General features: G+C 34.0%; 2 protein-coding genes and 1 long non-coding RNA gene across 3 annotated transcripts in view; 2 read left to right on the top strand and 1 right to left on the bottom strand.

Annotated features, from left to right (window-relative positions):
- Nucleotides 1–1,279, top strand: part of beta4GalNAcTB (beta1,4-N-acetylgalactosaminyltransferase B) — a 189,204-nt gene extending 187,925 nt beyond the window's left edge. Inside the window, exon 2 of the mRNA XM_081986174.1 lies at nt 1,243–1,279. Coding sequence (XP_081842300.1) covers nt 1,243–1,264 — 22 coding nt within the window. The 3' untranslated portion in view covers nt 1,265–1,279. The remainder of the gene's footprint in view (nt 1–1,242) is intronic.
- The window catches only part of LOC145733384 (sodium/potassium-transporting ATPase subunit beta-1-like), a 35,625-nt gene extending 13,362 nt beyond the window's left edge, over nt 1–22,263 (bottom strand). The window contains exons 1-4 of the mRNA XM_081986172.1: nt 21,977–22,263; nt 11,091–11,348; nt 2,219–2,388; nt 2,076–2,153 (exon numbers count right to left, since the gene is read on the bottom strand). Coding sequence (XP_081842298.1) covers nt 2,076–2,153; nt 2,219–2,388; nt 11,091–11,348; nt 21,977–22,124 — 654 coding nt within the window. The 5' untranslated portion in view covers nt 22,125–22,263. The remainder of the gene's footprint in view (nt 1–2,075; nt 2,154–2,218; nt 2,389–11,090; nt 11,349–21,976) is intronic.
- A 43-nt stretch (nt 22,264–22,306) lies between these two features.
- LOC145733391 (uncharacterized) lies at nt 22,307–23,829 on the top strand. Its single transcript, XR_014179198.1, has 2 exons — nt 22,307–22,438; nt 22,489–23,829. It is a non-coding gene; the product is annotated as an uncharacterized LOC145733391 (long non-coding RNA).
- The last annotated feature ends 61 nt before the right edge of the window (nt 23,830–23,890 follow it).

The following is a 23,890-nucleotide window of genomic DNA, read 5'->3' as shown; positions in this document are numbered from 1 at the left end:
CATGGAGCTGTAAACACTTACAGCGCTATTTCACAAAGTGTGGTGACTCACACAGTGGTGAGTGAGTTTTGACGGTTATGACAGCTGTCACGTGATGCAAGCAAAATATTAAAGTGACCCTTAACGTCCCAACTGTCAAATTTGGCTTCATGGAGCTGTAAACACAACTTACAGTGCAATTCCTCATAATTAGCAATTATTTCTAATTTTATAGTTTCAGGTCGCTGGTGAACAGGTTTCGACAGTGATGACATCTGTCACGTGACGTAAGAAAAGTATGAAAGAGATTCTTAACCTCAGAACTGTCAAATTTAACTTCATGAAACTCTAAACACAACTTGCAGTGTAATTCCTCAAATAAACACATCTATTTGTCATTTTATACTTTAAGATCACTAGTAAGTGAGTTTTCACAGTTACGACAATTGTCACGTGACCCAAGCAAAATACTAAATTGTTCCTTGACGTCAGAACTGTCAAATTTGGCTCCATGGAGCTGTAAATACAACTTACAGCGCAATTTCTCAAAGAAACCCATCTATTTGGCATTTTATACTTTCAGGTCCGTGGTGAGTGAGTTTTGACGGTTATGACAGATGTCACGTGATGCAAGAAACGTATTAAAGTGACCCTTAACGTCCCAACTGTCAAATTTGGTTTCATGAGGCTCTAAACACAATTTAAAGCGCAATTCCTCAAATTAGCAACTATTTCTAATTTAATAGATTCAGGTAGCTGGTGGATCGGTTTCAACAGTTATGACATCTGTCACGTGACGTAAGAAACATATAAAAGTGCTTCTTAACGTCAGAACTGTCAAATTTGGCTTCATGAAGCTCTAAACACAACTTGCAGTGTAATTCCTCAAATAAACACATCTATTTGTCATTTTATACTTTGAGATCACTAGTAAGCGAGTTTTTACAGTTACGACAATTGTCACGTGACCCAAGCACAATACTAAATTGTTCTTTAACGTTCCAACTGTCAAATTTAGCTTCATGGAGCTATAAATACAACTTAGAGTGTAATTGCTCATAGAAACACATCTATTTGACATTTTATACCTTTAGGTCACTGGTGAGTGAGTTTTGACACTTATGACAACTGTCACGTGATGCAAGCAAAGTATTAAAGTGACCCTTAACGTACCAACTGTCAAATGTGGCTCCATGAAGCTGTAAACACGACTTACAGCGCAATTTCTCAAAGGAACATCTATTTGTCATTTTATACTTTCAGGTCATTGGTGAGTGGGTTTTGACAGTTATGACAGCTGTCACGTGACACAAGTAACATAATAAAGTGTTTCTTAATGTCAGAACTGTCAAATGTGGCTCCATGGAGCTGTAAACACAACTTCCAGCGTAATTTCTCAAAGGAACACATCTATTTGTCATTTTATACTTTCAGGTCAGTGGTGAGTGAGTTTTGACATTCTTGACAGCTGTCACGTAACTGACGTAACACAAGCAAAGTATTAAAGTGTTCCTTAACATATCAACTGTCAAATTTGGCTTCATGTAGCTGTAAATACAGTGCAATTCTTCAAATTAGCAATTATTTCTAATTTAATAGTTTCAGGTCGCTGGTGAACAGGTTTCGACAGTAATGATATCTGTCACGTGACGTAAGAACAGTATGAAAGTATTTCTTTAGAGAGAGACTATATACAAGTATGTGTAAATTTTAAAAAAATTACATGAGAAACCAGTGGTAGAACGAGAACTATTACAAATCAATATGCTAGACAAAAAAGGCGACAATTTTCGACAAGTGACGTATGCCAGTATGTCAAAAAAAACGAATGTGACAGCTGAACATTATCACTTCCGCAGAAAAAGTCTATAATTAATATCTTGAAAATGACACATTACAAAGTTTTTTACCATCTTTGTTTAGCACATTGATTTGTAAAGGTTTTTCGGTTCCACCACTATAGTTTCTTACGAATAAGTTTTCATTCCCTGTCTCTCTTCAGTGTTAAAAACTTGCAATAAAAATACGTACCTACTTAAGTACTTTCTAACTTTTATCAACAAAGTATACCGAATCAAACTTAAATTGAAAATTACCTGTTCAATGTGTTTCGCCAAATTTTCTGGCATATCTGGATGAGGAGCGGTGTAGCAGTCAGGTTCCCATCCAAAGATCTAATAACAGGAATGCAAACTATTGCAAAATATAATATGATCGTAATGGTTGACATTTGGCTTACTCGATTCAATTTTAAAAATATGCACGGTGACATGCCGTTATATCCGTAAGAATTGCCCAGATTGCAGTTGCCTAATTGCGATATATCTGTGACGCACACTTTTCCTTCTGGAGGTGGTTTGTTAAAGTCGCAATTTACGTAGTTTTCTCCTGTTTGACTGGTATTGTAAGCTGAAATTGATTTTATTTTTAAAAATAGTTCAATCTGGGGCTTTTAAGTGTTGATCTTTCCAAAAACATTCCAATTACTTACTTACAAGGGTGGTAATCACAGAATTATTAACTGACTATAATTTTCGATTCATATTTAACTATTTTTTATTTTATATGTTTAAAATCGTCGGTGTAGAGATTTTTCTGACATTAAAAACTTTTTTCTATGACTGTCTAATAATATGCTTATAACTCACTAGTTTTGAATAGATAATAACACCCATTACCTACCCATCAGTAATGAGCCACTGGTTTAGTCCACCACCAAAACATAGCAAAAATCAAAGTAAAATGCAGTGACGTAACAGTTAATACAAACATAAACGTTTTAAATGTAACGTTTGTGACTGTTTGAATCTTCATTTGTCAAATTTCAAATATTTACCTTCCTGTGTCGACGATCTTGATTTTCGTTTCTATTACATTATTACGTCATATTTTGACACATGACATTTGACACGTTGAAATTATTGTCAAAATCAATCTCACAGAGGTAAAATACAACGGAAACATACTTAAAAAGTCACGAAATCAGTGTAACTTTGGTTAAATGCATTTTATACTTTTGTCAGTGCATTTTTGGCATTTGGTTGTGTGTTTCTTACCTAATTTTAGTCTATTTTTAAATATGACAACCGTCAAAATCCTCTCCATAAAGCTGTAAAACCACAACACACTTTTAAAATCCAGTTAAAAACAAGTATAAACACTACCAAACGTATTTTATAGCTTTATGAGTGGAATTTTGAGAGTTATGACATTTAGACGTTAGTTACAGTTCTGTCTTGAACCTGAAAACTGTCAAATTCAATTCCATAGAGGTACAAAACAACGAATCATGAAAAGTAACAAAATCAGAGTCACTTATTTTACATTGATGGAAATCATGGAGTTCCAATCATTGATTTTTCTAAAATTTTCTTAAAATGATTATATTTCAAATAGCCTTTTCTAGCTATTATCGAAAAGTTATAGAATACATGTGTTTTCTACACTTCATAACCTTATACCTTTAACAACTTTTCTGTTATATTATTACGTCACCTCAATCCACTTTGATTTTTGCTATACTTTGATCGGTTACGTTAGCACGTAACAATAATTAACTAGGTGTGTATTTTAAACCTCAATGTCCCTAACATAATTTAGCCTGATAAATAAATTACAATAATAATATAAATCGGGACAGAACTTCCTGCATAATGATACAATACACGTTACGTCATTGGCATTGTTGTACTGCGTTTAGTATAGCTATAGTATTTTATTTTCTATTTATATTATTATTATGAGGAAAAACATAACCCCAACATAAAAATTCAATAATGTTTTTAAAGGAAAAATCAACATTAAATAGTCTAAAACTTACATTATAAATTACTTACAAAAAGGTATAATTATTTGTACTAATTGTATTGCAAGATAAGTTACACGATTCTCTACTAATAGATTTTTAATGTTATGATTTTGGCCTTACTCTAATAATAGCAACGTTGATATTTTCTAATAATTAAAGTTGGTATACCAAAAAGCAGTTCGAGAAGCAATTTGGTTAAAATTTCAGAAACCTGGCTAAATTTGTAACTTGGTTTCTATATGACGAAGCTTATACGTAACTGTGGCTAAAATAAGAACCTATTTCGTCATTATTTGGAGGTTTTATCCAAAATGTAATATTGCTTTATCTTGGCACTGAAAGCTAAAGTTAATGTCTGAACAACTAAGATTAACGAAAGGAAATCATATATTTTATTCTGTTTTTTTTTTCCACATATTTTGGGTTTATGCTGAAATTCCAAATTAGCTCTGATCCTTCTAAAAAGTTTGAAAGTTGCCAGAGGTCTTTGGAATTATTTTGGGAATGCTAGGAGCCTCTAAAATACCACAGAAAATCCCCTAAAAATTGCTGAACGGGTCTACAAAGATTCTAAAAATTCCAAGTTTTAAAAAAAGTGGAAAATTGAACAGATGTGTCTAGAATCATTTTGGGAATGATAGAAACCACTAAATACCACTGAAAACCTCCCAAAAACCACACTTACCAAGAACTTTTAATAATTTACAAAAAGATTTTAGAATTATTAGAGGCTACTAAATACTACTGAAAACTTTCCAAAAATTGCCAGAGGCCTCTACAAGTTCTTTGGTCACCCTGTATGCAAGATAGAATTTTTTACTCAACACCATTGGAAAGAGTAGCTTAAGACGGTTATTCTGAGTGTTTGAACCACTCTGTAGTCCAAAAAATAACCGAGATACAGGGTGTGCAAGTTTCAGACTAGTTTTTGAGTCAAAGTGCGTTAAATCAGTTTTTGGCAAAAATCTCGAAAACGATTAAAGTTACAAAAATACTGAATAAGAGCAAAAAAGTTCCTAACTAACCACTCAACCAAACTACGTAACGCACCAACCTCAATTTAGTTACCGGTATACAGGGTGGACACAAAATTGTTAGTGGGTGACTATTTTTGGTCACCCTGTAAGGAATTTTTAAGATAGATTTTTTTACTCAACACTATTGGAAAGAGCAGCTCAAGACGGTTATTCTGAGTGGTTGAACCACTCTGTAGTCCAAAAAACAACCGAGATACAGGGTGTGCAAGATTCAGACTAGTTTTTGGGTCAAAGTGCGTTAAATCAGTTTTTGGAAAAAATCTCGAAAACGGTTAAACTTACCAAAAAAACTGAAAAAAAGCAAAAATGTTCCCAACGAGTCACTGAACCAAACTACGTAACGCACCAACCTCAATTTAGTTACCGGTATACAGGGTGGACACAAAATTGTTAGTGGGTGACTATTTTTGGTCACCCTGTAAGGAATTTTTAAGATAGATTTTTTTACTCAACATCATTGGAAAGAGTAGCTTAAGACGGTTATTCTGAGTGTTTGAACCACTCTGTAGTCCAAAAAATAACCGAGATACAGGGTGTGCAAGTTTCAGACTAGTTTTTGGATCAAAGTGCGTTAAATCAGTTTTTGGAAAAAATCTCGAAAACGATTAAAGTTACAAAAATACTGAATGAGAGCAAAAATGTTCCTAAGTAACCACTCAACCAAACTACGTAACGCACGAACTTCAATTCAGTTACCGGTATACAAGGTGGACACAAAATTGTTGTGGGTGAATATTTTTGATCACCCTGTATGGAATTTTCAAGATAATAATTTTTCACTCAACACTATTGGAAAGAGCAGCTCAAGACGGTTATTCTGAGTGGTTGAACCACTCTGTAGTCCGAAAATGAACCGAGATACAGGGTGTGCAAGTTTCAGACTAGTTTTTAGGTCAAAATGCGTTAAATCAGTTTTTGGCAAAAATCTCGAAAACAATTAAAGTTACAAAAATACTGAATGAGAGCAAAAATGTTCCCAACGAGTCACTCAACCAAACTACGTAACGCACGAACCTCAATTCAGTTATCGGTATACAGGGTGGACACAAAATTGTTGTGGGTGATTATTTTTGATCACCCTGTATGGAATTTTCAAGATATAATTTTTCACTCAACACTATTGGAAAGAGCAGCTCAAGACGGTTATTCTGAGTGGTTGAACCACTCTGTAGTCCAAAAAACAACCGAGATACAGGGTGTGCAAGATTCAGACTAGTTTTTGGGTCAAAGTGCGTTAAATCAGTTTTTGGAAAAAATCTCGAAAACGGTTAAACTTACCAAAAAAACTGAAAAAAAGCAAAAATGTTCCCAACGAGTCACTGAACCAAACTACGAAACGCACCAACCTTAATTTAGTTACCGGTATACAGGGTGGACACAAAATTGTTAGTGGGTGACTATTTTTGGTCACCCTGTAAGGAATTTTTAAGATAGATTTTTTTACTCAACAATCTTGAAAAGAGCAGCTCAAGACGGTTATTCTGAGTGGTTGAACCACTCTGTAATCCAAAAAATAACCGAGATACAGGGTGTGCAAGTTTCAGACTAGTTTTTGAGTCAAAGTGCGTTAAATCAGTTTTTGGCAAAAATCTCGAAAACGGTTAAAGCTACAAAAAAACTGAAAAAAAGCAAAAATGTTCCCAACGAGTCACTGAACCAAACTACGTAACGCACCAACCTCAATTTAGTTACCGGTATACAGGGTGGACACAAAATTGTTAGTGGGTGACTATTTTTGGTCACCCTGTAAGGAATTTTTAAGATAGATTTTTTTACTCAACACCATTGGAAAGAGAAGCTCAAGACGGTTATTTTGAGTGGTTGAACCATTCTGTAATCCAAAAAATAACCGAGATACAGGGTGTGCAAGTTTCAGACTAGTTTTTGAGTCAAAGTGCGTTAAATCAGTTTTTGGCAAAAATCTCGAAAACGGTTAAAGCTACAAAAAAACTGAAAAAAAGCAAAAATGTTCCCAACGAGTCACTGAACCAAACTACGTAACGCACCAACCTCAATTTAGTTACCGGTATACAGGGTGGACACAAAATTGTTAGTGGGTGACTATTTTTGGTCACCCTGTAAGGAATTTTTAAGATAGATTTTTTTACTCAACAACCTTGGAAAGAGCAGCTCAAGACGGTTGTTTTGAGTGGTTGAACCACTCTGTAGTCCAAAAAATAACCGAGATACAGGGTGTGCAAGATTCAGACTAGTTTTTGAGTCAAAGTGCGTTAAATCAGTTTTTGGCAAAAATCTCGAAAACGGTTAAAGCTACAAAAAAACTGAAAAAAAGCAAAAATGTTCCCAACGAGTCACTGAACCAAACTACGTAACGCACCAACCTCAATTTAGTTACCGGTATACAGGGTGGACCCAAAATTGTTAGTGGGTGACTATTTTTGGTCACCCTGTAAGGAATTTTTAAGATAGATTTTTTTACTCAACACCATTGGAAAGAGAAGCTCAAGACGGTTATTTTGAGTGGTTGAACCACTCTGTAGTTCAAAAAATAACCGAGATACAGGGTGTGCAAGTTTCAGACTAGTTTTTGAGTCAAAGTGCGTTAAATCAGTTTTTGGAAAAAATCTCGAAAACGGTTAAACTTACCAAAAAAACTGAAAAAAAGCAAAAATGTTCCCAACGAGTCACTGAACCAAACTACGTAACGCACCAACCTCAATTTAGTTACCGGTATACAGGGTGGACACAAAATTGTTAGTGGGTGACTATTTTTGGTCACCCTGTAAGGAATTTTTAAGATAGATTTTTTTACTCAACACCATTGGAAAGAGAAGCTCAAGACGGTTATTTTGAGTGGTTGAACCACTCTGTAGTCCAAAAAATAACCGAGATACAGGGTGTGCAAGTTTCAGACTAGTTTTTGGGTCAAAGTGCGTTAAATCAGTTTTTCGAAAAAATCTCGAAAACGATTAAAGTTACACAAATACTGAATGAGAGCAAAAATGTTCCTAACTAACCACTCAACCAAACTACGTAACGCACCAACCTCAATTCAGTTACCGGTATACAGGGTGGACACAAAATTGTTAGTGGGTGACTATTTTTGGTCACCCTGTAAGGAATTTTTAAGATAGATTTTTTTACTCAACAACCTTGGAAAGAGCAGCTCAAGACGGTTATTCTGAGTGGTTGAACCACTCTGTAGTTCAAAAAATAACCGAGATACAGGGTGTGCAAGTTTCAGACTAGTTTTTGAGTCAAAGTGCGTTAAATCAGTTTTTGGCAAAAATCTCGAAAACGGTTAAAGCTACAAAAAAACTGAAAAAAAGCAAAAATGTTCCCAACGAGTCACTGAACCAAACTACGTAACGCACCAACCTCAATTTAGTTACCGGTATACAGGGTGGACACAAAATTGTTAGTGGGTGACTATTTTTGGTCACCCTGTAAGGAATTTTTAAGATAGATTTTTTTACTCAACACCATTGGAAAGAGCAGCTCAAGACGGTTATTTTGAGTGGTTGAACCACTCTGTAGTCCAAAAAATAACCGAGATACAGGGTGTGCAAGTTTCAGACTAGTTTTTGGGTCAAAGTGCGTTAAATCAGTTTTTGGAAAAAATCTCGAAAACGGTTAAACTTACCAAAAAAACTGAAAAAAAGCAAAAATGTTCCCAACGAGTCACTGAACCAAACTACGTAACGCACCAACCTCAATTTAGTTACCGGTATACAGGGTGGACACAAAATTGTTAGTGGGTGACTATTTTTGGTCACCCTGTAAGGAATTTTTGATATTTTTACTCAACACCATTGGAAATAGAGCTCAAGACGGTTATTTTGAGTGGTTGAACCACGCTGTAGTCCAAAAAATAACCGAGATACAGGGTGTGCAAGTTTCAGACTAGTTTTTAGGTCAAAGTGCGTTAAATCAGTTTTTGGAAAAAATCTCGAAAACGGTTAAAGTTACAAAAAAACTGAATGAAAGCAAAAATGTTCTCAACGAATAACTGAACCAAACTACGTAACGCACGAACCTCAATTTAGTTACCGGTATACAGGGTGGACACAAAATTGTTAGTGGGTGACTATTTTTGGTCACCCTGTAAGGAATTTTTAAGATAGATTTTTTTACTCAACACCATTGGAAATAGAGCTCAAGACGGTTATTTTGAGTGGTTGAACCACTCTGTAGTCCAAAAAATAACCGAGATACAGGGTGTGCAAGTTTCAGACTAGTTTTTGGGTCAAAGTGCGTTAAATCAGTTTTTCGAAAAAATCTCGAAAACGATTAAAGTTACACAAATACTGAATGAGAGCAAAAATGTTCCTAACTAACCACTCAACCAAACTACGTAACGCACCAACCTCAATTCAGTTACCGGTATACAGGGTGGACACAAAATTGTTAGTGGGTGACTATTTTTGGTCACCCTGTAAGGAATTTTTAAGATAGATTTTTTTACTCAACAACCTTGGAAAGAGCAGCTCAAGACGGTTATTCTGAGTGGTTGAACCACTCTGTAGTTCAAAAAATAACCGAGATACAGGGTGTGCAAGTTTCAGACTAGTTTTTGAGTCAAAGTGCGTTAAATCAGTTTTTGGAAAAAATCTCGAAAACGGTTAAAGCTACAAAAAAACTGAAAAAAAGCAAAAATGTTCCCAACGAGTCACTGAACCAAACTACGTAACGCACCAACCTCAATTTAGTTACCGGTATACAGGGTGGACACAAAATTGTTAGTGGGTGACTATTTTTGGTCACCCTGTAAGGAATTTTTAAGATGGATATTTTTACTCAACACCATTGGAAATAGAGCTCAAGACGGTTATTTTGAGTGGTTGAACCACGCTGTAGTCCAAAAAATAACCGAGATACAGGGTGTGCAAGTTTCAGACTAGTTTTTAGGTCAAAGTGCGTTAAATCAGTTTTTGGAAAAAATCTCGAAAACGGTTAAAGTTACAAAAAAACTGAATGAAAGCAAAAATGTTCTCAACGAATAACTGAACCAAACTACGTAACGCACGAACCTCAATTTAGTTACCGGTATACAGGGTGGACACAAAATTGTTAGTGGGTGACTATTTTTGGTCACCCTGTAAGGAATTTTTAAGATAGATTTTTTTACTCAACACCATTGGAAATAGAGCTCAAGACGGTTATTTTGAGTGGTTGAACCACTCTGTAGTCCAAAAAATAACCGAGATACAGGGTGTGCAAGTTTCAGACTAGTTTTTGGGTCAAAGTGCGTTAAATCAGTTTTTCGAAAAAATCTCGAAAACGATTAAAGTTACACAAATACTGAATGAGAGCAAAAATGTTCCTAACTAACCACTCAACCAAACTACGTAACGCACCAACCTCAATTCAGTTACCGGTATACAGGGTGGACACAAAATTGTTAGTGGGTGACTATTTTTGGTCACCCTGTAAGGAATTTTTAAGATAGATTTTTTTACTCAACAACCTTGGAAAGAGCAGCTCAAGACGGTTATTCTGAGTGGTTGAACCACTCTGTAGTTCAAAAAATAACCGAGATACAGGGTGTGCAAGTTTCAGACTAGTTTTTAGGTCAAAGTGCGTTAAATCGCAAAAATTAAAATTAGAGCTTTTTGTCAAATTAGAATTATTAGAGGCTTCTAAATACTTCTGGAAACTTTTAAAAAATTGCCAGAGGCCTCTACAAGTCTTAGAAACTTTCCAAACAGGTTTAAAATTGAGCAGAGGTGTCTAAAATAATTTTGGAAGTGCCAGAAACTACTAAATACCAGTGAAAACCGCCAGAGGTCCCTGCAACCGTTTTACACTTACCAAGAACTTTTAATAATTTACAAGAAGGCTTTAGAATCATTTTAGTATTGTTAGAGGCTTCTAAATACTACTGGAAACATTCGAAAAATTGCCAGAGATGTCTAAATATTACTAGAAACCTCTCAGAAATGGTCAGAGGCCTTTAAAAAGTACTGAAAACCTCCTAAAAATTACTAGAAAGTTCTACAAGACCCCGAAACCTTCCAACAAATTTCGAAAATAACCAGAGGTTTCTAGAATCATTTTGAAAAATCCCAAAGATTTTCCAAAAATTGGATTAAATTATTTAAGAATTTAATGAAATTGCCAGACCCTTCTATAGAATTATTTTGAACTACAAAGGCCTCTAAAAACACTAACTTTGACAGATGCATAGCAAAATGACATTTAACAACCAACTCTGTATGTGGTATTATTAATATTGGTGTTGACAATTTGTGACGTCATCCCAATGTTGTTTGATTTTTGGTATAAGTCACGGCAAAATTACTTACGTGCCAGAAATTCATTAACCAAACGAACCCATCTGGCTATTTCGGTATGGTTGGTCGCGTTGTACCATATAAGGCTGCCTTCTTGGGTATTTTCCGAGATGGGCCTAAATCCCAAGCCGGGATTCGTACCAATTATACTGTTTTCTAGGGTCCATGTTGGCTTATTATCATCCAGGGTGGCAAACAGTCCGTGCATGCATATAGCAAAAAGTGCTGCCAATACTGCGTAAAAGATGGCGTAGAATATAAGAAGCTGACCTAAAAAAGAAAGAAATATATTATATTATAAGCACAGTTCAAATTAAAAAGCATAAAAATCTGTAAATTCTTTCAGAAATGCAAAAATTTTGTACTTTTTCTTTGCTTTAAATTAAATTGAAATGTAATTAATAGATTTATTATAATAACTTGAAATGCACGTTTTTTAAAAAACTAGTTCAGTTCAATCTAAAAAAATAAAAAAACGTATACTTTTAAAATTATACATTTTTAACAAAGAAATCACAAAAAAGCATGAAAAAAATTTGTCAAATGACGTATTTTTATATAAATTACCATCATCAACTCTTATTTTTTTTATGTTAGCAATGTTAGATTTTTTCATGATTGAATTGGAATTTTTTTTCTAATTACCATGATGTACCACACAACAAAATACAATTTCGTAATAATAACGAAAACTATGTTTTTACAAAGAGTTCCCTTAAAATAACATCTCAAAAATTGACTGTTTGCCATTTGCAAAAGAATGATCACCATACTCAATACAAAAAAATTAAAATTTTTAAAAAGTATAAATTTAATATGGCGACCCCAGAAGAAAAACCTAAAAGCTGTTGATGATGGTGGCCAAAATCTGAAACTTTTCATTTGATTTATGATAATGCTACGTTGTAGAGGAGGAAGAGTGGCACGGTAGAATGTCATTTATCTTGAGTTATCTCATCAAGTAAATCAGAAAAGACTCAGAAGAGTGCCATAAAATAACATAAGGAAGTTAGAACGAACTCTGTGACGCCATTTGACAGTGTCACATTCTAATCGGTTTGAAAATGGCAATGACGTCACGTAAATAAGTGTCAACTGACTTAACACAGAATAACTGAGTTATTTTTACGTTACAGAACACTTGCAAAGTTTTCTTACGTCACGTGACAACAAGCCTGTCATTAAACTCAATTCGTTAACAGTGTTGCCAAGTCAGAATTCTTATTAATGGCGGTAGAATAATCGGTCAAAAAACGGTAGATAACAGTATATCAAATAATAAACAATTTACATAAAGAAAACAAAATTTATTTTTACATTCCTATACAGGATGTTCTTTTTTTCTTAAAATTTTAATCATTTCTGCATCGAGATATAATGCCAATTTGCTATATAATTCATAATTAATATTCGTGACAGACATCACGTGGTTTTAGAAGATAATTTAGCTACGCTCACGTGACAACTGTCATAATTATCAGTAACACACGTTTTATATTAAATACTGCATGACAGCTTTTCTGAACACAGACTTTTGCAACTTTTGAGCACCGTTTGACATTTTTGACGTTAGTGACAGTTGTTACGTGATTTCAATACAATATTTAGCTAAACGGCCACGTGATAATTGTTGAAATAACTGTAATAAATCTCAGAAACACGTCGCGTTTCGAAAACTTAAATTATTGCATATTCTAGACAAATTTGGTTTTTGAGGATAATTTAACTAGGAACTAGGCAATGACGTTACCCACTTAGTTAAGCACATTTTTGAAATCTTCATTAAATTTCCGATCCAATAACCTGTAAAAACACCCCAAATTTTGGTACAGTAAGATAGAAAAGCGGTGTCAAAATTTGAACTGCCCGAAACACAGTCTGAAAGGACAGTCAGAGACAAAATCGCCTGTAAAACCCACTTGAGATAAGAAAATGACTGTTTTACACACATTTTTGGAATCCTTATTAAATTTCCTATTCAATAACTCGAAAAAACCCTACAAAATTTCGTACAGTCCGGTAGAAAAGCGGTGTCAAATTTGAACTGCCAGAAACACAGTTTGAAAGGACAGTCAGAAACAAAAACGACTGTGAAACCCACTTGGAGTGCGAAAATAACTGTTTTAAGCACAATTTTGGAATCTTCATTAAATTTCCTATCCAATAACCTAAAAAAACACAAAATTTGGTACAGTCAGGGAGAAAAGAGACGTGTCAAAGTTTTAACTGCGAGAAACACAGTTTGAAAGGACAGTGAGGGACAAAATCGCATATAAAAGCCACTTGGTGTAAAAAAATAATTATTTTGAGCACATTTTTGGAATTCTCATTAAATTTCTTATTCAATAACTCAAAAAAACACTAAAAAATTTGGTACAGTCCAGTAGAAAAGCGGTGTCAAAGTTAGAACTGGCAGAAACACAGTCAGAAACAAAAACGCCTGTAATACCCACTTGGAGTGAGAAAACGACTGTTTTAAGCACAATTTTGTAATCTTCATTAAATTTCCTATCCAATAACATGTAAAAACACTACAAAATTTGGTACAGTCCGGTAGAAAAGCGGTGTCAAAGTTTCAACTGCCAAAAACACTGTTTGAAAAGACAGCCAAGGATAAAATCGCCTGTAAAACCCACTTGAAATAAGAAAATGAGTATTTTAAGCACATTTTTGGAATCCTCATTAAATTTCCTATCCAATAACATGTAAAAACACTACAAAATTTGATATAGTCCGGTAGAAAAGCGGTGTCAAAGTTTTAACTGCGAGAAACACAGTTTGAAAGGACAGTCAGCGACAAAATCGCCTATAAAAGCCACTTGGGGTAAGAAAATAATTATTTTAAGCACATTTTTGGAATCCTCATTAAATTTGCTATCCAATCATGCAAAAACACTACAAATTTTGGTACAGTCCGGTAGAAAAGCGATGTCAAAGTTTTAACTGTCAAAAACACTGTTTGAAAAGACAGCCAAGGATAAAATCGCCTGTAAAACCCACTTGAAATAAGAAAAAGACAGTTTTAAGCAGATTTTTGGAATCCTCATTAAATTTCCTATCCAATAACCTAAAAAACACTACAAAATTCGGTACAGCCAAGGAGAAAAGCGGTGTCAAAGTTGGAATTGTCAGAAACACAGTTTGAAAGGACAGTGAGAAACAAAAACGCCTGTAAAACCCACTTGGAGTGAGAAAATAACTGTTTTAAGCACATTTTTGGAATCCTTATTAAATTTTCTATCCAATAACCTAAAAAAACATTACAAAATTTGGTACCGTCAGGGCGAAAAGCAGTGTTAAAGTTTGAACAGCCAGAAACACAGTTTGAAAAGACAGTCAGGGACAAAATCGCCTGTAAAACCCACTTTCAGTGAGAAAACGACTGTTTTAAGTATATTTTTGGAATCCTCATTAAATTTCCTATCCAATAACCTGAAAAAACACTACAAAATTTGGTACAGTTAGGAAGAAAAGCGGTGTCGAAGTTTAAACTGTCAGAAACACAGTTTGAACGGACAGTCAAGGATAAAATCGCCTGTAAAAGCCACTTGGGGTAAGAAAATGACTATTTTAAGCACATTTTTGGAATCCTCATTAAATTTCCTATCCAATAACCTAAAAAACACTAGAAAATTCGGTACAGCCAAGGGGAAAAGCGGTGTCAAAGTTGGAACTGCCAGAAACACAGTTTGAAAGGATAGTAAAGGACAAAATGTCATGTAAAACCCACTTGGAGTGAAAAAATGACTGTTTCAAGCACATTTTTGGAATCCTCATTAAATTTTCTATTCAATAACCCGAAAAAACACTAAAAGTTTGACACAGTCAGGGAGAAACGCGGTGTCAAAATTTAAACTGCCAGAAACACAGTTTGAAAGAACAGTCAGGGACAAAATCGCCTGTAAAACCGACTTGAAATAAGAAAATTACTGTTTTAAGCACATTTTTGGAATTCTCATTAAATTTCCTATCCAATAACCTGAAAAAAACACCACAAAATTTGGTACCGTCAGATAGAAAAACGGTGTCAAAGTTTGAACTGCCAGAAAAACAATTTGAAAGGACAGTCAGGGACAAAATCGTCTGTAAAACCCACTTGGGGTAGAAAAATGACTGTTTTAAGCACATTTTTGGAATCCCTATTAAACTTCCTATCTAATAACCTGAAAAAACACTACCTAATAAAACATATTGATTTGGCAATTTGAAGTATATAAAATGTTTCACAGATGTGGGCTGAATGACAATGTTATTAAGAACGGTAGATTATATACAAAAATATATACAAATAAACCGAAAAACCTCAAAAACGGTAGATATACCGTTTTAACGGTAGACCTGGCAACATTGTTCGTTAACATTTTTCCAACCACACAAATAGAAAGCTTTTTAAGCTTTTCCATGTTGCCAAAATGACTGAATCAAAAGTTTCCTGACAAAGTTGATTTGTTGATGTAATTTTCAAGCTTTTCCACATGGAAAAGGTGTTTTGGAGTCTGACATTTTTTAAGTTTGACGTAAGTTTAAATCGTCAAGATCACTCGTCCAAAATTCTATTACCTAAATTGTTGCAAAATCTTGCACCAGAAAGGCAAAGATCCATGGGAAATACTATTCAGCAAACTTTTTTTAAAAATAGAAACTAACAAAAAAGAAAAGCAGTGTAAGAAAACATAAGAACTGATGAAGATTGCAATTTCAACTATTCATCTATTATTAGGAAAATGAATTAAAGAAGGCTTTCAAGAGGCAGAATTTGAAAAACTAAATTTTCTGGTTTAAAAACATGCTGACAAAAAATAATTGTTCTGGAAAAAAAGAAGAAAACCCGAAAATGTCTGCTAAACTAAAGATAAAGAAGACAGTAAATTAAACATGAATTTCAAACAAAGAAGAAATGTTTAGCGTGGATGAAATAGATGGGAAAAAAGTGGTTTAGTGGGTAGTCTAGCATCACCAGGTGGTTTTTGAACCTCTTTTCATGCAGAAAGGTAATCGTGCCATGGAGTTATCATCCTTGTTCTTTTCTGCTTCACGTGAATTACAAAAAACCCATTTATTTTGTAGAAATAAGTATGAATTGAATATGTACCAGATCTGCCAATGATAACGACAAGGAAGGAATAATTATAGCCGAGTCTAGACAGACAGGCGTGCGTTAATTTGATTAAAATTTCCAGGACGTAAATTGCAGTGTTGCTCAATTGGAGTAATGTCATTTGCTGACTTGATTCATATTTGAGCCAAAAGTCAATCAATTATCATTTTTATGACTCTATAACCACTGCATTAATTGAATAAACGGCGTCAAGCTAAGCAATCAACATTATAATGTCAGAAGTTGATTGGTTGATGGATGTCCTGGAAAATTGGTTTTCCACCACAAAAAAGTACATACAGTGTAAATACACGGTGTTTTACAAATATTTCCACGAATTTTTATGGGAAAAAAAGAACTGCAGGAAGTAACTTAAAAAAAAAGGAAAAAAGAAAGAATGCTTTAAGATCTAAAAATATATGACTCCCTATTGGGACACCCTGTAAAATAAAGGTGATTTTTAAATGGTGCACTTAAAAAGGCAAAAACAAAAAAGGACGAAAAACTACTAACTAGCAGTAACTTTACAGTGTTGCCAGCTCCAAATTTAAATTCCTACAATCACACGTGACGTGCTTTTACAATTTCAGCATTTCCAACTGTTTAACTATAATTGACAGACTTTTCTGGGTCAAAAATGACATTTTCGTAGTCACATGACTGTTGTTGACAAGTTTCAACTTAGCTTTACAGTGTTGCCAGTTGTTGCAATTGTCACAATGTCAGTTTTTCGTTCGACAGACTTGTCTTTAGAGTTTTAAATTTACTGGAAATTTTGAAAATTTAAACTGTTAAAATTAGTTTTAAAAGTAAAAGACTAGTTTGGCTTAATCATGCACATGCTGTACACAGATACAGCAAATATCGTGATTATCTCTTATCAACTTTATTAAGCATTTTATTTACATTACGTTAATGTTATACGTTGCTAATAAGCTATGTTATCTGATCGTTATGTTGACAATAAAAGAAGTATTAAAACCAATTCAACAGACTCAACAGATGTTGTTTTAGTTTTTGGAAAATATCTCCATTCTGAGGTTCTTAAGAACAAAATATTGCTCTTAGGTTTTTGTAGAAAATTTAATTTTCCTCAATTTTTCTCCCTTGAGATTTCCTTGAATTTTATCATGTGGCTGAGTTACTGTGGATTGAATTTCCGTAAGTAGACATTCAGAACACTTTACCCCCATTAAATGTTCTAAAGCAAATATCTTCATTCTGAGGCTCTTAAGGACAAAATATCAGCGTTCTTAGGTTTTTGTAGAAAATTGAATTTTCTACAATTTTTGTTCCTTGAGATTTTCTTGAATTTTGTCATGTGAGTTACTGGGGATTGAAGTTCCGTAAGTAGACATTCAGAACACTTTACCCCCATTAAATGTTCTAAAGCAAATATCTTCATTCTAAGGCTCTTAAAGACAAAATATCGCTTTTAGGTTTTTGTAGAAAATTGAATTTTCTACAATTTTTGTCCCTTGAGATTTCCTTGAATTTTATCATATGGCTGAGTTACTGTGGATTGAATTTCCGTAAGTAGACACTCAGAACACTTTACCCCCATTAAATGTTCTAAAGCAAATATCTTCATTCTGAGGCTCTTAAGGACAAAATATCGCTCTTAGGTTTTTGTAGAAAATTGAATTATCTACAATTTTTGTCCCTTTAGATTTCCTTGAATTTTGTCATGTTGCTGAGTTACTGGGGATTGAAGTTCTGTAAGTAGACATTCAGAACACTTTACCCCCATTAAATGTTCTAAAGCAAATATCTTCATTCTGAGGCTCTTAAGGACAAAATATCGCTCTTAGGTTTTTGTAGAAAATTGAATTTTCTACAATTTTTGTCCCTTTAGATTTCCTTGAATTTTATCATGTTGCTGAGTTACTGGGGATTGAAGTTCTGTAAGTAGACATTCAGAACACCTTACCCCCATTAAATGTTCTAAAGCAAATATCTCCATTCTGAGGCTCTTAAGGACAAAATATCGCTCTTAGGTTTTTGTAGAAAATTGAATTTTCTACAATTTTTGTCCCTTGAGATTTCCTTGAATTTTGTCATATGGGTGATTTATTGGGGATTAAATTTCCGTAAGTAGACATTCAGAACACTTTACCCCCATTAAATGTTCTAAAGCAAATATCTCCATTCTGAGGCTCTTAAGGACAAAATGTCTCTCTAAAGTTTTGGTAGAAAAACAAACTAACTACTATTTTACCTTTAGACTTTTTCTGAATTTTGGTAATGAAAAAAAATAGAGAAGTTAAAAATTGTTTTTCATTGATTCACAGATCTTGTCTTAGTTTTTGAAAAATAACTCCCTTCTGACGCCCTTGACGGCAAAATAGTGCTTTAAGGTTTTCGTAGAAAATTGAATTTTCTACAATTTTTGTCCCTTGAGATTTCCTTGGATTTTATCATGTGGCTGAGTTACTGTGGATTGAATTTCCGTAAGTAGACACTCAGAACACTTTACCCCCATTAAATGTTCTAAAGCAAATATCTTCATTCTGAGGCTCTTAAGGACAAAATATCGCTCTTAGGTTTTTGTAGAAAATTGAATTTTCTACAATTTTTGTCCCTTGAGATTTCCTTGAATTTTATCATGTGGCTGAGTTACTGTGGATTGAATTTCCGTAAGTAGACATTCAGAACACTTTACCCCCATTAAATGTTCTAAAGCAAATATCTTCATTCTGAGGCTCTTAAGGACAAAATATCGCTTTTAGGTTTTTGTAGAAAATTGAATTTTCTACAATTTTTGTCCCTTGAGATTTCCTTGAATTTTATCATGTTGCTAAGTTACTGTGGATTGAAGTTCCGTAAGTAGACACTCAGAACACTTTGCGCCCATTAAATGTTCTAAAGCAAATATCTTCATTCTGAGGCTCTTAAGGACAAAATATCGCTCTTAGGTTTTTGTAGAAAATTGAATTTTCTACAATTTTTGTCCCTTGAGATTTCCTTGAATTTTATCATGTTGCTAAGTTACTGTGGATTGAAGTTCCGTAAGTAGACACTCAGAACACTTTGCGCCCATTAAATGTTCTAAAGCAAATATCTTCATTCTGAGGCTCTTAAGGACAAAATATCGCTCTTAGGTTTTTGTAGAAAATTGAATTTTCTACAATTTTTGTCCCTTGAGATTTCCTTGAATTTTATCATATGGCTGAGTTACTGTGGATTGAATTTCCGTAAGTAGACACTCAGAACACTTTACCCCCATTAAATGTTCTAAAGCAAATATCTTCATTCTGAGGCTCTTAAGGACAAAATATCGCTCTTAGGTTTTTATAGAAAATTGAATTTTCTACAATTTTTGTCCCTTGAGATTTCCTTGAATTTTATCATATGGCTGAGTTACTGTGGATTGAATTTCCGTAAGTAGACACTCAGAACACTTTACCCCCATTAAATGTTCTAAAGCAAATATCTTCATTCTGAGGCTCTTAAGGACAAAATATCGCTCTTAGGTTTTTGTAGAAAATTTAATTTTCTACAATTTTTGTCCCTTGAGATTTCCTTGGATTTTATCATGTGGCTGAGTTACTGTGGATTGAATTTCCGTAAGTAGACATTCAGAACACTTTACCCCATTAAATGTTCTAAAGCAAATATCTTCATTCTGAGGCTCTTAAGGACAAAATGTCTCTCTAAGGTTTTGGTAGAAAATCAAAGTAGCTACTATTTTACTTTTTTTCTGAATTTTCGCAAGGGAAAAAAATACAGAAGTTTGAAATTGTTTTTTAGGGACTCACACAGATCTTGTCTTAGTTTTTGGAAAATAACTCCCTTCTGACGCCCTTGACAGCAAAATAGTGCTTTAAGGTTTTCGTAGAAAATTGAATTTTCTAAAATTTTTGTCCTTTGATATTTTCCTGTATTTGGCCATTTGGCCAAGTTACGGGAGAATGAAGTTCAGTGAAGTTTGTAGTCAGTCGTCATAGTTATTTTCAGATAACTTGAAAAACTTTAGTATTGAAAATTGACTTGTAGGCATGAAAAACTACTTTGCCTAGAATTTTTTATTTCAAATTCACAAATTTAAACCTTGAAAATTGACTTAGGCACCAAAAAGTGACTCTGAAAGCTTAAAATTTGCATTTGAAGTACGTTTTCATAATTTGAAGACAAATTTCAGTATTTTAGTCTTGAAAATAGTCTTAAATACCGGATATTGATATTAGATTCCTGAAAATTCACTTCAGTACTAACTTTTTAAGTTTTTTTTACTTTCCTTTTCATTTTCTTATCACTCTGGACTATTTTTAGTGCTTTAAAACTGCTTTCAGCTTGGAAAATCGAGTTTCAAGGCAATCTTCACCAAGTTTTTGACATAGAAGACTTAAAAAACAATTTTACATTCTCCAGGGACTTAAAAATACCATTTCAAGCTTTGTCACTATTAAATTAACCTCTAAACACCTCAGTGTTAAAAATTTGAGCATTTCTTAAAAATCTAAACTGTTTTTAGTGCTTTAAGCCTGAAAAATCGAGTTCCAAAGACCATCTTTACAAAGTTTTTGACTTATCAGGCCTGAAAGCCAGTTTGTACACTGTCCATATCATTGAAAATGCCATTTCAAGCTTCTTCACTATTAATTTGACTTCTACACTCATCAGTGCAAAAAAATTAGAGCTTCTCTAAGAAATTTGGATTGTTCTTAGTGCTTTAAGAGTGAAAACTCGAGTTTAAAACTCTTCAGTAGTGAAAGTAAAAAATTTTGGCACTAAATGCTAGGATATTAGTCTTGAAATTGATATTTACCTGACAAGTGCGGAAAGTGGTACTTTCGCGCACGAGACTGCAGTTGCAAGCAGTTAAAGGGCGGAAAAGACGCTTTCCGCATGTGTTAGGTACAACATTTTTTGTAGGAGTATCAATCTGTTTGCAAAGATGATTAAAAGTGTATTTTTAATTGAGAAATCAAATAAACTGTTATAATTTTTTGTTTTAAATGTTTTTTTTTTTTTTGAAAAACATAATGAGTGAGGAAAAATAATTTTACCACACTAGTGTGGATAAGTTACTTTTTTTAGACTTGCTTTAGTCCAGAAAGGTGAGTTGTACACCAACTAAAGTCCTGAAAATAGACTTTTAGGCTCTCTTTAGTCTTAGTAAAGTAATTTCAAGCCTTAAAAGTACACTTTTAGACTATTTTTAGTAGTAAAAAATTAGTTTTATGCGCAGCAATCGTTTTCTTGGTTTCCAAACTGTTTTTAGTGCTTGAAATCCAGTTTCAGACACTCGACAATGGATTGCAGTCCAAAAAAACAAATTTTAAGACTATTGCTAGTAGTAAATCACTAGTCTTCAACGTTTAGTCAAAAAAATTGAACGCCAGTAAGAAGTTTTCCAAAAATCCTGCTTTTTTGACTATTTTCAGTGTCTCGTTCGTAATCCTCCCAGATGACCAGATTTGAATCTTTTTAAAGTAAAATTTACAATAATCCAGGAACATTTTTGTTATTTTTGAATAATATCTAGGGAGCGTAGCAAATAGACGAATGTTATACCAAAAAAATGTGGATATTTTTTCCTTAAGAAGCGTTCTTCAGTTTAACTTATTTTTTGATCAAATGGTGAATTATTGTCACTCAAAACTAGACTTCCCTGTATATGTGACTTGATTTATTTTTGGGAACGTATGCAGTTGTTTGGCAAATATTCCATTGGCTTTTATGTCAACTTTATCAGCATTTTATTTGAACAACCAGATAAATATACGTACTCGTATTAGCGTACTTTATCTAATAATATTCAGCTGATCAGTACGGAATATTTATTATTTATACATACCCCAGCTTTTGCCAGTTCTGCTAAATACAGCTTTAGTCTCCGGATCGTAAATAGCTTTCTTAAAAGATTCCCAATTCGATTGCGGTCTTAATCGTTCAAACTGGAATTCACTGAACCCTCCGTTATCTTCAGACTTGCCGGCCACCATTTTATCAGCGTTTCGCGATAATTAACACAATATTACTAGAGTAGAATAGTAAAAAGCTACAAGTAAACCGTTAACCGTCAGGAACTCGAACAAACTGCGAGTTTTGCGATTCGCGTCGAACGTTCTTCCAACAGATCTGAACTATACGGGTGTGAAGGGAACGCGTTCGTTCACTTTGAATGAAAATCCTGTTTCTGTTTTCTGGCCGATCAGTTTTTAGTATGATAGGCCAGAGAGACAGATAAGCGTATGCTTGGTGAAATCTGGCGCCTTCTAAACTGCTCGTCAAAAAGGATGGGACAGCAACAATTTTGGTCTTTTTTTTTTCAAATTGATTCACTTGATTTTAATCTTTTTTTTTCAGGATTAAAACGTATTTTCTTTCTCTTTCTGATGAGCTAAATGATCTTTTTGAAAGTTGCTACAGGATGTGACTGAGACAGTAGTCAAAAAATGAAAAATTTGGTCTATCGTCATTTCTCCTGTCAATGACCTTTTTTCAGTACACCGTTGAAAAGCCTTTGGTCTGCACTATATTTTACCTTCAGTGACCTTTTGTCGTAACTGTTCAAATGACTGAGTTATTTGAGGTTAAGGCAAAAGTGGTTAAATCACTTTAAAAATTTGTGAAGCTTAACTTTGACGACCTCTAGCGGACAAACTATCACACCAATGACATTTTTTGAATACACCGTTAAAAAGCCTTTGATCTGCACTATATTTTATCTTCAGTGAGCTTTTGTCGAAATTGTTGAAATAACTGAATTGTCTTAGGTAAAAGCCAAAGTGGTTAAATCACCACTAAGTCTGTAAAGCTTGATTTTGACGCCCTCTAGCGGACAAACAACCACACCAATGACATTTTTTGAATACACCGTTAAAAAGCCTTTAGTCTGCACTACATTTTACATTCAGTGACCTTTTGTCGTAACTGTTCAAATAACTGAATTATTTTAGGTTAAAACAAAAGTGGTTAAATCACTTTGAAAGTTTGTGAAGCTTGACTTTGACGCTCTCTAGCGGCCAAACTATTACACCAATGAACTTTTTTGAATACACCGTTGAAAAGCCTTTGGTCTGCACTATATTTTACCTTCAGTGACCTTTTGTCGTAGCTGTTCAAATAACTGAGTTATTTTAGGTTAAAACAAAAGTTGTTAAATCATTTTGAAAATTTGTGAAGCTTGACTTTGACGCTCTCTAGCGGCCAAACTATTACACCAATGAACTTTTTTGAATACACCGTTGAAAAGCCTTTGGTCTGCACTACATTTTACTTTCAGTGACCTTTTGTCGTAACTGTTCAAATAAATAAGTTATTTTAGGTTAAAACAAAAGTGGTTAAATCACTTTGAAAGTTTGTGAAGCTTGACTTTGACGCTCTCTAGCGGCCAAACTATTACATCAATGAACTTTTTTGAATACACCGTTGAAAAGCCTTTGGTCTGCACTACATTTTACTTTCAGTGACCTTTTGTCGTAACTGTTCAAATAAATGAGTTATTTTAGGTTAAAACAAAAGTTGTTAAAACATTTTGAAAATTTGTGAAGCTTGAATTTGACGCCCTCTAGCGGACAAACAACCACACCAATGACCTTTTTTGAAAACACCGTTGAAAAGCCTTTGGTCTGCACTACATTTTACCTTCAGTGACCTTTTGTCGTAACTGTTCAAATGACGGAGTTGTTTTAGGTTAAAACAAAAGTGGTTAAATCACTTTGAAAATTTGTGAAGCTTGACTTTGAGGCCCTCTAGCGGACAAACT

The sequence above is a fragment of the Ips typographus genome, linkage group LG9 (assembly GCF_016097725.1).
Source record: "Ips typographus isolate SLU linkage group LG9, UJ_Ityp_2.0, whole genome shotgun sequence".
Classification (NCBI taxonomy): domain Eukaryota; kingdom Metazoa; phylum Arthropoda; class Insecta; order Coleoptera; family Curculionidae; genus Ips; species Ips typographus.
Note: the sequence above shows the minus strand (reverse complement) of the source record. Positions and strands in the feature narration are given on the sequence as shown.